This window comes from Polistes dominula, unplaced genomic scaffold (genome assembly GCF_049000335.1).
Source record: "Polistes dominula isolate Pdom_NZ unplaced genomic scaffold, Pdom_raw_medaka contig_49, whole genome shotgun sequence".
Lineage (NCBI taxonomy): Eukaryota > Metazoa > Arthropoda > Insecta > Hymenoptera > Vespidae > Polistes > Polistes dominula.
Window position 1 is genome coordinate 1,756,721 of NW_028300914.1, and position 15,504 is coordinate 1,772,224.

At 30.8% G+C, this 15,504-nt stretch overlaps 1 protein-coding gene and 1 long non-coding RNA gene across 4 annotated transcripts in view; one reads left to right on the forward strand and one right to left on the reverse strand.

Moving 5' to 3' along the window:
• LOC107066815 (colorectal mutant cancer protein) overlaps positions 1-15,457 on the reverse strand; it is a 30,238-nt gene extending 14,781 nt beyond the window's left edge. Inside the window, exons 1-4 of one of the 3 annotated variants that reach the window (XM_015321778.2) lie at positions 15,318-15,457; positions 14,093-14,333; positions 8,790-9,019; positions 7,506-7,642 (exon numbers count right to left, since the gene is read on the reverse strand). In XM_015321778.2, coding sequence (XP_015177264.2) covers positions 7,506-7,642; positions 8,790-9,019; positions 14,093-14,202 — 477 coding nt within the window. In that variant the 5' untranslated portion in view covers positions 14,203-14,333; positions 15,318-15,457. Of the gene's footprint in view, positions 1-3,496; positions 3,635-7,505; positions 7,643-8,789; positions 9,020-14,092; positions 14,334-14,454 lie in introns of those variants that run through there. The other 2 variants (XM_015321777.2, XM_015321776.2) reach the window with 2 other exon arrangements.
• LOC149033298 (uncharacterized) lies at positions 3,617-6,839 on the forward strand. Its single transcript, XR_016175739.1, has 3 exons — positions 3,617-4,103; positions 4,769-4,895; positions 6,087-6,839. It is a non-coding gene; the product is annotated as an uncharacterized LOC149033298 (long non-coding RNA).
• Positions 15,458-15,504: the final 47 nt, after the last annotated feature.

Here is a 15,504-nt window from a genome sequence, read left to right on the forward strand (position 1 = left end):
TTATATATTATAATTATTATATTATTATTATATTATTATAATTTTATAATAATATTATTATATTATATATATTTATAAAATTACAACAATATATAAAAATATATATATATATATATAATATTATTATTAATATATATATAGATATATAGTATCGTTATAGTATATTTGATATTTTATTAAAATTTTAATATAATATATATATAGTATATGTATAGTATAGTATATGCATTTATATTAAATATATATATATATATATATATAGGTATAAACTTTCTAGCAATGAAATAAACATAAGAAGAATAAATGTAACTTTCTTTGGTAATAAATATATTTAGAAACGAGACTTCCGGATTATTTTCATATAAAAAAAAATAATATGTAAATGTATCACGACATTTAGGGATACAGGTATATATATATATATATATATATATATATATATATATATATATATATATATTATAATATAAATATTAAAGATTTACGTTTTAAAATAAGAGATCAGTGAAGAGATAAGAAAGCACTTTCCAAGTTCTTTTTCTGGGAGCGCCAAAGTAATAGCCAATTTATCTATCTTTTTCTTTCTCTCTTTTTCTTTTTCTCTTTCTCTTTCGATTCTTAAATAGGAATCGCGACAACATGAGCCAAGAATCGATATTACATCGAGCAAAAGTTGTTTTATCCCTATTCGTCGACCACGAACAAGAAACGAAGAACACTTTGGTAAAGATTTAAGGTTAGGTAAAAATGATTTCCGGATTTTTCCATAAGACGACATAGTTTCCATGGGGAATTACTAAATGAAAATAAATACCTTTTAAATGTGTAATAATCTATTGCCTATATATATACATGTAGTATATACACATTGAATTATTGGAAAATTAATAAATAATGAATTATGAAATAAATGAAACTAAAAAAAAAAAAACAAAAAAAACAAATGAAAAGAAAAAACAAAAGGAAACAAATCTTTTCAATTGTTTAAATAATTTATCTTTCGTTTCTTTTTCTTTTCTTAATTATCATAAAATTTCATATATAAATTCTACACATACTCACCAATATTATTTTACAAATTATAAAATGAAATTGAAAAAATACCTCAAATAATAATTCTCTACCTCACACATACCAATATGATTTAATTATTAAAACGTTGAAATGAGAAGAGAGAGAGAGAGAGAGAGAGAGAGAGAGAGAGAGATAGATGAGGGTGAAGGGTTAGGATTGGGGGATGGGTGGGTGTTAAAGGTGTGGAACGATTTGTTTACCCAAAATAATATCCATATTAGTAACTTTAATTAAAGCACATGTCGAGGCTATTAACGATGCAACGTGTAATGAGAGGAAACTATTATTCACCCATCAGGTGTGCATACCTTAAATGGAAGACAATCTGTGTTAACTATAATAAATATAATATTAATAATATAAATGGTTAATTATGATATTAATAATAAATTGTAATATTATTTTTCATTTGTTAAACTATTTCCAACGCTAATATTTTTTGATATTATAATAATATATTAATTATTAAAATTTTATATTATATAATAATATTATATTATATTAATATTATTATATATAATTTAATATTATAATATTATATTATTTATTATATTATATTATTTTAATATTATATAATAATACTATTATTATATAATATAATTAATATAATATATTATAACACTTTATATATATATTATTTTATCATAATATATTATATTATTTTAATACGATATTATAATAATATTATTATAATATAATTAATATAATATTATAATATTATATTAAATAATAATATAATATTTATGATATTAATAATAAATTGTATATATATATTTTTTTTTGTTCATTCGTCAAATTATTTCCAACCTTAATTATTTTTCTTTTTCTGTAATAAAATTCAAAGTTTTATCTACATACATATACGTATACATATATATATATGTATATATAATGGAAGTACAACACATAGAACTGAGAATAGAGTTTGCTTTCTCTTCTTTTCAATACACGCGAGCCCACAAGCAGCAATATTTACATTTTTACTGTTTCAAGGCATCGCAGGAATGTATCTTATTTATACACGATTGTACCGAAGGGGCAACTACAGAATGCAAAATAAGAAGTTTCCATTAGACCTCCCGTTATACGGTAAAACGACCTCCGTGAAAGACATCAGACTGTCTGTCTGATACAAGCATTACCTTGACTACTAGAAAACTGACACATACCCAAGGTATCAAGAAATCAAATTTTACTTGTCACAGTTATCTCTCTCTCTCTCTCTCTCTCTCTCTCTCTCTCTCTATCTGTCTGTCCGTCTGTCTATCTATCTGTCTTTCAAGATTGAAAGTATAACGCGTGATATAAGTGTATATATCGTCATTTTGTTTTTTTAATCAATTTGAACAAGTTCAATATTGCGTAGGTTATTATGGTGGGTTTTTAATCTATGATTCATGTGATCTTAACGTGATACGATCAAGTGGAAATAAACAAATTCTTAACATGTTAATATTTATAATATTAATATTTATATATTATATTTATTATTATAATATTATATAATATTATATTATTATATTAATATAATAATTAATTTCTTTATTTTATATATATATATATTATAATAAAATTAGATATATTATATAATATAATATATAATATAATATACATTATAATTATAATTATAATATAAATATTATATTAATTATATAATATTATATTATTATATTAATTAATATATTATTATATATTTTATTATATTAATATATTAATTAATTAATTTATTACATATATATTATAATATATATTATATAATATATGTTATATATAATAATAAATATATTAATATATAATATAATTTAATAAATAATAATATTACAAAAATGATTTGTAACGGGAAAAACAAAAAACAAAACAAAAATTCAACAAATTATATTAACAATTTAAAAAGAAGCTTTACCAATCACGTGCATCGAAAGCGCATAATAGTGTGAAGAAGAAAGCACACACACAAAACTAAAAACAATAAAAATAAAAAAATACAGTGAAATCTCGATCACACATATTGTTTTGAAGTTGTTCTCCAACAGATCATGATCATTATCGTTAATTAATGAATCAATGTGGGGGGGGGTGAGGAAGGGGGGGGGTGAATGGTGGTAGCATATTATCCTACACGTATGAGATTATAATGATGATAATCGATGGAATGTCACACAAATGCAATACGCACTCTAATGCACTTGCGTGCACATGCATAAAAGGCGCGAGATAGGGAACTTACGTTTAAATGTATATATATATATACGTGTGTGTGTATATGTGTTTATATGTGTGTATATGTAATGCTATTGCTCATGAAAGAGGTGGAAACACAATCGGTATGCCGCAGCGCAATTCATACACAGGGTGGTACGTAATTGCTTCGCATGGCATATCGATTGTCCTTACGAGGTCACAGTATACTTCCAAAGCGCACCAGTGGATATCCTACGATGATAAGAAGGCGGCATGGTTTTTGTTTTTTTCTTTTTTTTTAGATCTTTTTGGTATTTTTTTTTTGTGGTTTTTGTTAACAAGAAGAAAAAAAATATGAAAAAAAAACCTCAAATTAATCTTCTTCTTCTTCTTCTTCTTCTTCTTTTTGTTTTCTTCACGTTTGGATCACAATTTTGAGAAGATAAAGTAAACGTATCGAATGTTAATAATAAATAAATAAAAAAAAAAAAGAAGGAAAACAATTAATGTTTATTTAACACTGAAACGTTTTCTTCCTTTTCTAGGTGGTGATGGTGGTGGTGGTCTTCAATTTTAGCAATACTACGAAGTACTATTTCGTTGTCCTTGAAAGTACAGTAGTCGATAAATCGAACTATATATGTGTAGACGGTGTCCTTCGAATATTTCGTTAGAAATTAACTTGAGTTTAACACGTGATTGAAATGATATCTTTCTTACTTTATTTATTTATTTATTTTATTTATTTATTTGTTTGTTTTCTCAGTTTCCCGATGTTCACCGCGAAACGTTCACTGACAGACTGAGAGCCGACGATTCTCGCACACCCCAAAGGTGTTTGACGAGGAGTAAGTAGTAGTAGTAGTAGTAGTAGTAGTAGTAGTAGTAGTAGTTGGTCGAGCAAACCCGAACCTCACCGAATATCCTCGATCCTCATTCGTTGCACCGCGTGCTCCAATTTTTTTCTTCTTTTTTTTTTTGTTCCCTCCTTCGTCTTATATATCACACACTCGTTTTATATACTCTGTATTTTCTCTTGTATATCTCCCTTTTTTTTTATTTCTTTATTTATTTTTCTTGAACAACACAACATGGTGAGAAAGGGTCTTGGTGTGTGTTTGTCGTTAAACGAGAGAGCTATGTCAATTTGATTGCTTATACAACGAGACGTTTATGGTTACGACACGCGTTCATTTTCAAAATCCTGTTAATCCTATTTATTCGAACTTCGTTTACCTTGATTTACGTTTTTAATACTCACTCATCCCTTCTTTAGTGTTTTTTTCTTTTTTTTTTTCAACTTAAGTTACAAATTTTAACATTAAATACAATTTAATCACGAAATTCTCAATACTTTTATGCAGTTATATATATACAGTTGTTTTTTTTTTTTATGTATATTATATACAAAATATTTATTTATAATATATATATATATAATTTATTTATAATAATATTTTTATATTGATATTATTTTTATTTTATTTATTTAAGTGAAAACATCTTTCTTTAGAATAGGGAGTGATTTGAAAAAAAGTGAAACGCGGCGATGCAACGGAGCGGTAAGCGGCTAGGCAACGGAGCGGTAGGCGGCTAGGTAACGGAGCGGCGGGCGGCGATGTAACGGCTACGATATTTAAGTAAGAAGAGAAAAAGAGACAAACATATAGGATTGAGTCTGCGAGAGAATGAGACAGAATAATAGCTATATAGTTTTTCCTATTTTCGGTTTCCTCTTTATATGCTCTGCTTCGTAGTTATCGCTCCTGGTTGTATATATGTGTGTTTGTGTACGATTGTATATATATATAAAGTATATATATATATATATACTTTATTGCGATCTTCTGTGAAGGGTTAAAGAATTCGTCCCTTAGTTCGTAGATGTTTGTGACAAGATGAAATTTTCCAGATAGATAGATAGATAGATAGAAGAGAAAGCACACGGTAAGAAAGCAAATATGCCGTAGAGAAGAAAAACGAAAGCATAGACCATAGAAAATAATCTCTTGGAAGAGTCCTATCAAAACACCACGTCTTGAGATAAAAAAAAAAAAAAAAAAAAAAAAAAAAATAAAAATAAAAATTAACAAACCTTTTTGTTTTTCATCGAGAAAACAAATTTCTTTTCGTGTGTATTTCTAATACACCGTATATATAATTATTATTAAACTAAAAAAAGAAAATAAAAAAAATAAAACAAGTAGAAAAAAAAATCATATTCCAGTAGACTAATTTACCGTGACACATATTACAGATGAATTTAAATTTTAACAGAACAGAAAAATAATATTGCGATTATAATTTGAGATATAAACTATCCTATCTTTCAAGTTAGATAAAACTGCACACAGTGTGTAAAATTTTATTCAAATCGATTCAGTAATTTAGGAGTCCATTGCGGACAAACAAAGTGACACGTAATTTATATATATATATATACATACACATATGTATCTATGAACAGTACAAAACAAGGTTGGTGCACGTGCATGGTAAATTACAAAATCTACCTTTTCCCACTTTCTTTTGAAAATAATCGAGCTCTCCTCTCGTATATCGATTTCAATGTCTATTTCTTTTTTCTCTCTCTCTCTCTCTCTCTCTCTTTCTTTTTATTCTGTCCTCATATAGTACGGAGACAATATCTTCCTTAAAAAAAAAAAAAAAAAAAAAAAACAATACAAAAAAATGGAGAAAGAAAGAATCTGATGTATCGATGCAAACGAAAAGTGATATAGTCTCGTATTTTTTTTTTTTTTTCTTAGTCTTTTTTCTATTTTTTTTTTTTCTTCTCTTTCATTATTTTTTTTCTTTTTTTTTTTTTTTAGTCCCTCGTTTACCCTGTCTAACGCATAAATCAAATACATCGTGGATAATGGATAGGATACTCGATGATGGAGGAAAAGTCGCTTATAAGAGACGAGACGAGACGACGGTGATGAAATAATGTTAACGAAGCGAAAGAATGAACTAGGGTTGAATTTTGTGTTTCCCTTTCTCTCTCTCTCTCTCTCTCTCTCTCCCTTAGTCTCTCATTCTTCTCTTCGTTTCACATAAAAATCCAAATAAAAATTAAAATCAAAATGAAAATCGAGAGATAGAAAGAAACACGTATAATAGCATTAGTGTGCAATAGAAAGAAAAAAAAAACCTGTATATATAAACACACATATATATATATATATATATATGTAAGCTTAATCGATGATCCGCGGTAGTATGTGAAGCGTGAAACGAGCACACGAGAAGCAACTGCAACTGCAACTGCAGCAGCAACTGCAGCCAGCAACATCAGAACTGGTAACGAGAAACGTTGCTGTGCACAGTGCTCTGCTGCTGCACTTGCATTTATTTGTCTTTCGTTATATTTCATACCGAAAGGAATATTCCACTTGTGGATGCGATAAAATGAACGAACGAATGAACCAACAGAAAAAGAGAAGAGAAAAGAAGAGAAGAGAGGAGAGGAGAAGAGAGGAAAGACGATAACGATCGTTCTTCGATAAGAAAATCTAACAACCCTGCAGTATAATATTTCTTCTTATACTTGTATATATATATATATATATATATATATATATATATATATATATATATACATAAATGTGTGTGTGTGTGTGTAAAAGTTTCTTTGATTGGTGTATTATATTCCTTTTTTTATTAACACTGTTGCACATTTTATTTTTGTATAATGTTCCGTTAAAGTTGGTTACAAGAAGTTAATTGAATGGACGGTTTTATTCGTGTAATGGTAATTTTAACCTTTTTAACTAGGTATGACTAATTAACCCATTAATGGCCTTTTTTTGGCACGCATTTTCAAATTGTTGTTTTTTTTTTTTTGTTAACTCTTTGAGTGGTGAATACTTTTAATTAAAATGTTTTATACGAACGGAATAATTTATTATTAGGTCTACCTAATTTTAATGTAATTTCAATTTAGTTGAATTAATTTAAATTTAAATTTAATTGTCTATTATTTAATGAAAATTCTGTCAATTTGTGAAAATTGAAAATAAAATAATATATTATTCATAATTTGAACAATATTAATTAATTGAATGATTTTTGAACTCTTGCATTGCAACATGGTGGCAATTTGTAAGAAATAGGGGCCTTACCCCTAGTGACAAAAAATTGAACTAATGTTTGTTTGAATGAACACAAGTTTCCACGGTAGACCTAACATTAATTACATTCTAATGAATCAAATTTAATATAATTAATATTACATATGAAACTTTTACCTTATTAGCAAGATCCAACATATTTCCAGATCCACCGGCAGCAGCTTCGACGAGCTTTTGTAGGGTGTGAGGTTCCGGTGAAAGATCACGTGCACCACTGTCGAATTCCCAACTCTCATGTCTTCCCGAAACTGTTCCTGAAAATCCATCAAAATTTACAAACAAATGTAACGAAATCTACGTATTGGTGAATTAGATATTCGTGTCAGGAAAATACTATAAATCTAAAGGTTGTGATCTGACGAAAAAAAAAAAAAAAAAAAAAAGGAAAAGGATTTTGACGTTTGACACGTAAGGTGTCTACCATAAAATTATATTATTATCGTCATCCAAAAAAAAGAACCAACTTTTCTATATTTTTCAATCATCTATAAACATTTTCTAAAAAAAATGTCAACCTATTGAAGTATCAAAAAATAATCGCATTAATATTGTTCATTCTATTTCGGATAGTTTTGGACCACCCTTTATATAGTAACACAATGCTTCTCTCCCGTTAGTCATCACGGTTATTGATCCAGAAAATACAATCGATAAGAACTTATAACTCTAAGGATCTTACTTACTAATTGTAAGAATTGAAGGAGTAAAAGGTTATATGCCCGTCTGAATGTGACGACGAAAATCATCCCCCTAGCTTTTGACATTGATTACAAATTCAATAAACCCAACGAACCGTTAGCTCACGTCTCGACTTGCTCATGAATATAAAATGTATCCTTCTATCTTCCATTCGACAAAGTAGTTATATCGATACCAACGAATCAAATTTCTCAAGGTTCATATTATCTCACCATATTCGTTTATTATAATTAATCAATTATATTACTCACTCGTGTATTCACACTTTTTTCGGTACTTACGTATATTAACGCCACCGTAGCAAAATTCAGCTAATGCGTCAATCTACACCCTTAAATTGTTGCGACGACAAATCATAGAATAAAAAACTTTATTTAAAATCAAAACACTTTTCAAATTCCAAACATTTTATTTATAAAAAGTAGTCACAATCGGATTTCGATGGAAAATGGGCCGATTTAGAATTTAACATAGATTCAAAACAATCTCTATTTTTTTTCACCTGATGCTGTCGCCATAACCCTGATGAAACCCTGACAAAACCCTGACGGTTGCTGTGTGCAAACAATAAGATTGCTCTTTATTGGCGCATTAGTGGAATTTTTGCTGCGGTGGCGTTAATACGTAAGTACCTCCTTTTTCTTCTGTTAAATGAACATAGTGACTAACCTAACCTAAAAAGAAGAAAGATTAAGATCTTACCAAGACTATTGTCACTGCTAGTTGGAAGATATTCCGGTGTGTGAGTGTGATGAGGGCTAGTTCTATGTTTACCAGACCTAAGGGCCTCGATTTCTGGTCGTAGTGCCAAACGACGTCTGAGGAACTCTTGATAGGATATGCGACCGTGCTCGTCCGCACCTAATTCCCTCATCAACTCTTCCACGGAATTTTCCAGATTCAGTTCTCTGCATACCGTCAGCAAATCTTGACTGAAATACATTTATTCCTTAAATCAATTGTTAGAAATATCAATTGAATATATTACAATCCCTCCTTAAACATATTCAACAAATTATTGGGTTGTTCGGAAAGTAATTTAGTTTTTCTTTTGTGAAAATGAAAACAATTTTTGCTTTGAGATTAAACCTAGACCTTTCAAGTGGGCATAAACAGTTGAATTTGATAAATTTAACCTCTCACCAATCTCACGTGTTGTTATTTGCTAGTCTGCATCAACTATGAACAACCCAACAATTGAAAGTAATATTTCATTTGGGATTCCCATCATCCCCATGACGGGGACACTGGATGAGTGTAACTCGAGGACGTTGTTATCTGACATTTTGAGTAAAAATAAAGAAAGAAAGAAAAAAAATGTGAAAAAAAGAGTACGAGAGAGCAATGACATTTTATCGAAAAACTCTTGTTTCCACGTGAAAAGTAACCGCACACGGATTGTTCGCAAAACAACTGCAACACAATAGATCCGACGAGTTAATAAGTGCTCCAGGCCCATTGTTGAAACGCGTAAAATACTGCCTACCTACCTACCTACCTACCTACCTACACCCCTAACTACCAACCCACATAGAGGGTTAGCAATAGCGGGGGTGGGAAAGAATCGTAGGAGACACAAAGAGGGTGAGATTTCTCTACCAAGCGTAAAACGTTCGATCGACTTCTTTTTTCGAGCATTTCCTTTTGTTTTTTATTTTTTTTTATTACTCCCTCACCCCTGGCATCCCGCATCATTTTTTATTGTTTCCTTCTTCTTTTTTTTTTACTTTTCAACGTGTATATACACACATACATGTTGTATATAAAACTCGGAATTATTGGATTGACAAGTAAGTAATTTAGGTTTTCTAGTGTGAAATAAAACTCAATTGTTTTTAAACTAACAGTTGTAAATAAAATTATACAAAATTTGTTTTTGTAGCAATCTAAAAGTTTCAACTACCTATGGAGGGTAGAGGTAAGGAGTAACATCTCTTATGGGAGAAAATGTGAAAAAGTGTCCAGCGTTTTCTATAAATAATAGTTCAAAAATCTTCCAGAATGGCGCTGCTGTAGACAGAAGGTATGGTATGAATATAACAATTGTAAACGAATTGAAGTATGCCGAGTTATGTAATAATGTAGTAAATATAACCTTAAATAATTATTATGAAAAAACGTGTAGCTAAAGTGATTTTATTTCATTAATTGTAAATAGTACGTTTATTGATTTTTTATCATTTAATTTTATGAAAAAGTATGTGAATAACAAAACAGTTATGGGGATAAAATTTGTGTTGTGAAATTTGTGTTCCTTGTTTATTTCTCAATCCTACTCTAATAATATTTGGCGCTTCCTTTAAAATGTACCCTCAAGCTACTGTGGCGCCACCTTAATTGAATGCATTTCGACGGACACTTTTCATATACAGAGATGTTACTCCTTACTTCTACCCTCCATACCTCAAAAGAACACAATTCTAACATTAACAAAAGAATAACGAAACAAACATAACCTTATTTATTGGTGCAAGCCGAAATTACTTTCTTGCTAACCCAATATTTAAAACTTTAACAACAACAAAAATCTACTCGATCATAAATTGATGAGAGATGTAGGTTAGGTTTTATATATCGTTGGTAAATTTAAAGAAAAAAAAATAAATAAATTATCATCTACCGATGTAATAACGTATCTAAAAAGGTAGATAAATCAAGGATAAGAAATCTTAGGAATGATCGTTAAAATGACGTTGAGATGATGATAGATCGTATACTTTCGATAACAAAAAATGATATGAAAAATTGAGACTATGGTGGTGAATGAGTGAGTGAGTGAGTGATAGAACACTTTAAAAGGAAAAGAAAGAGAAAGAGACACATATATATATACTGAATCGTAGTGGATATTTCGAAGATGAAAAGCGAGTAAAGTAAGGGCAGCGTTGATCCTCCGGAACAAGAGATACGTGTCGTCCCTCGTAAGCCAAGAAAGAGTAAATAAGAGAGATAAAGAGGTATAGAAAAACCAAGAGAGAGAGAGAGAGAGAGAAAGATAAAGAAAGAGAGAGAGAGAGAGGGAGAGTACTACCTGCACCCTGGTTTATACTCCGTTCTCTCCTTTGTCGGTTCGTTTGATGTGGGGAACACGGGAAAAGAGACAGGACTTGCACGCGTATTACGCATAAGGAAAAAAAGTGCCTCATGGTGGCATTGAGGTAGAGAAAGGAAGGAAGGAAGGAAGGAAAAAGATAGTGACGGAAAAAGGACAGGGCGGGCGGACTATGGGGGAAAAAAAAAAAAGAAAAAGAAAAAGAAGAATAAAAGAGAAAGAGAACTGCAAGTGGGCACTTGGGCATTCAGCTTCAGTTCGCAATCTCGCGAGTTGGCAATCGGTTGGATGCAACGAGAAGTAGAAGTTTTCGAAAAAGGGTTCGGTTGCTTTTTGAGCTTCACGAGCTCAACGAGACGTGCGCCACCTCAGAATAAGGATCTTACCTGGCTAAAGTTAATGAGATTACAAAAGCGGCCGTTAATGAATACTGAAGAACCTGAGAAATCTTTCTTTTCTTGTCTTTTCATTTAACATTTGTTTGTTTGTTTGTTTTTTATTTTGTCTCATTCTCTTTACCCCACTTTTCACTTTTTCTTTTTTTTTTTTTTTTAAACTGTCCGCTAAATTTCACCCTCTTTTTTTCTCTTTCTATCAAAGAGATCGAGTTTAAAGTACCAGTATCTTTTTCTTTTTCTTCTTCATCACCCTTTTGGACGACTCTCGCGCCATTGCATCCGAATAATTTTCAATGCGAACCACCAAATCAAGCGTGAAAAGTCCATTAAAGCTCCGACTACTTTCCCTTTTGAGCTTGAAATAAACATCAAGCTTACCAACATCCAAATATATAGTATATATATATATATATATAAAGACTCGTAATTAAAAGATACTCTCGTTTGAAGAAAGAGAACAAAATAAAAACCAAAAAGAATCAAAAGACAAAGACAGTAACATTAAACATCGTTTTAAATTACGCGCGTTCAGATAATAGATACATAATTACAGGTCGATCAAAACGATGACTTTTTTTTTTTTTTTTATCGACGAGACATTTTGTATATTTCTATGCTTTTATTTTTCGAAGACAGTATGTTCGTAATTGAAGTCACGAAAAAGGGAGAAGATAAAAAGTATATGTATCGAGAGAAGGGGAATCCCTTATACACGTTCATCTCGTACACACGAACAATTCTCTTTAACGTTCAACCTCCTCAATTGAGGAAGAAGAGAAAGAGGAGTAGGGTGGAGAAGGAGGAGAAGGAGGAGGAGAAGGAGGACGTTAAAGTACGCGAATCCTCCCCTCATCGATAAATTTGCATCGTGATTTATGGGACGACTCGGATAAGAGCGTGATACTCGCTTCGGTTATAGGGATGCTGCTAAACCAAACGGTATAAATTTGTAAACGAGTGAAAACGTGTTTCGTGCATTAACAACAACAACAACAAAAAAAGAAAAAAATAAAAATCGAAAGAGAGAGAGAGAGAGAAAAAAAGAGATAGATAGGTGTTGGAAGAGAGAAGGAAAGAACGTAACAGCAGACACGGGATTGGTCCAAAGATGCAAAACTATTTCTTCTACGTATGTTTAAACCAACTCATTGGCCATTATCTTTCCGGTTTATTCATCGTCGATGCCATTCGAATGAACGACGAATGCCGTTACGTATATACATATATATGTACATATATACGTATATACGTAGAGAAAGGTAGAGTAAGATAAAAGAGGATAAATAGAAAGAAGAAAAAACAAAAAGAAAAAAAGAGGGCAGGAAATATAAAAAAAAAAAAAAGAAGATTCGACGGGCAGTCAGGAATTTAATTTGAAGCGAACTCTGCTGCTTGCAAACGAATGAACGCAAAAAAACAAAAAAAACAAAAGAAAATAAATGTAGAAATCGTATAGGAACGTAAAGAAATGAACGAACGTATTCAAATCGTCTAATTAATTGAAGGAATAATTTTTTTTCTAAAAGAAACGTGCCAGGTTTTTACTGTAAAACAATGTATTCTCGGTGTAACGCGCGCGCCATTTTATTACTACGAGAATTAAATCGCGGAATGGATTTTTTTCTTTTTTTTTTTTTTTAGATTTTTTTCTTTTTTCTTTTCTATCTCTCTTTCTTTCTTGTAGATTTTTCTTTTCTTTTTTTCTTTTTTCTCTCTCTTTTCGTTTTTCGAACCGCGAAAGAGAGAATCGCAATTCCTCCTCCTCCTCCTCCTACTACTCTTCTCTCTTCTCTCTTCTCTCCCCTCTCTTTCTCTTTCACCCCCTTTGGTTCTCTTTTTACCCCCAAGGGAATATCTTCGAGTGGCGCAAGTTTTAATGAATAGCGAATGGAAATTTTTCATAGTCACGCCACGGACAACGGGACGGAATAAAAGCTTACAAAGGATACCGTTTCGTGTTTCTTCATTTCTTTTCTTTTTTTTTCTTTTTTTTTTTTTTACTTCTTGTTTCTTCTTTTTTCTTTTTTTCTTTTTTTTTTGACGTTTCTCCCTTTTCATCCCAAAGAGAAAGATAAAGAGAGAACGAGAAAGAGACAAAGGGAAAATATTTCAAATGGCCATTACGCTTGCTTTTCTCTTTCGACGGAGGCGCGCGTCGTTAAAATTCAAACTTTCTTTAACGTTTCGCTAACGTTTTTTTTTTTCTACCATCCTTAATTGACGTTTCATCGACTAACGTTCTTAATCTCTTTACATTTTCTTTTTCTTTATTATCTTTAACAAATATAATGTCTTTCTTGTCGATATGAATTATTCGCAATGATATAAAAACCTTAAGAACAATAATTAATTTGATTATTAACGGTTATTAACGTAGTCACGTGACTATCGCAATTTGAATTTCATTCAAAATGACTGCCAAAAAGAAAAGTAATACTTGATACTTGGATTTTTCTTTTTCTTTTTCCTTACGTTAAATATATACTGTAAAAAAGAAGAAAAAACACACACAAAAATACTGTATAAAATAAGGAAAATATTATTATTGTACAAACCTGTCGATAAAACCATCTCCGTCGCCGTCGCATGCTTGAAAAAGCTTCCTAACGCGTTCCTCGTCGCAGATGGAGCCCGTCTCGCTCTCAGCATCAGCGGTTTGCGACATCCTCTCACACTAACCCCTCCTCCTCCTCCTCCCTCCTAGCCATCCCGATTACCAAGCATCACAAATCCTCTCGCCCCCCGTTTGACAACTTCCTCCCTTTTACGCCTCATCCGTGTTTACTCGATATCGATCTTTTTAAAGTATCGAAAGATTCGAAACAAATCGAAACAACGATTACGCGCGTTATTTTCAACACGACGCATAAAACCCCGATGGAAACCAGATGCAATATGATATTTCTTTGCTTCTTACCTTACCTTCCTTCTTTTCTTGTTTTATTTATTTATTTATTTATTTATTTAATTTGTTTTGTTTATTATCGTTTTATTTCTTTTAAACAAGTTCTCTTTTGATCAATAATACGAGTGAGTTGATGTAATCGCGCCAATATCAAATTTCAATTACACGATCGTTTTTTGTTTTGTTTTGTTTTGTTCGTTCGATTAATTTGAAGAAAAAAAACAAAACCGCGGGATTTTTATAACTACGTTGATAAAAAGAACAATTTATATTTATATTTCTTTTTATTTTTCTTCTTCTTCTTCTTCTTATTCTTATTCTTATTCTTGCGAGTGAGAAAGAGAGAGAAAGGAAAAAGAGAAAGAGAAGTACCAGGAGTTATTCTTAGACGGTGAAATTGTCTCTCTTTCTTTATTTCTTTCTTTCTTTCTTTCTTTATTACTCCCTCGTGCGCGTCGTATTCTGGCTAAATCTAAAAGGGTGAGGGTAGAAAATTCGAGGAGTCCAATCGTTTTTCTATATTATTCTAATCGTTCCTCTTTTTTGTTTTTATAATAATCTGTGTTTCTTCTTTATCTTTCTCTTTCTTTCTTTCCCTATATATATATATATATATATATATATATATCTCTCTCTCTGTCTCTCTTTCTTTCTTTCTCTTTCAGTTACACTCCAGTATTTTTTCTTTTTTCTTTTTTTTTTTCCTTTTCTTTTTCTTATAATTTAATAAAACCCATCAAAATATTCCATTTTCACTTATTTAATAATTCGAAAGGTTGAAAGATAATAACAAGAAAAAAAAAAACGTTAAAATCTTTTCTTCGCTTAACCGTTCGATTCGCGCAAGCAAGTGAAAAATTCACTCTGCTACCCACCGGTTATCGTTTCCAGTGTCACCGAGTCACTAACCCTAACCTCAAAACTGTATTCGAGGTTCACCCTCCCTCGCGAGTCAGCGACGGCAATAAAAACTATCGATTGAGCTCGCCGCTCTAAAAACCAACTCGACATTTAACGCCATCTTGCTATCTCAAGCGCGCCCGTAATATATCGACAGGATGG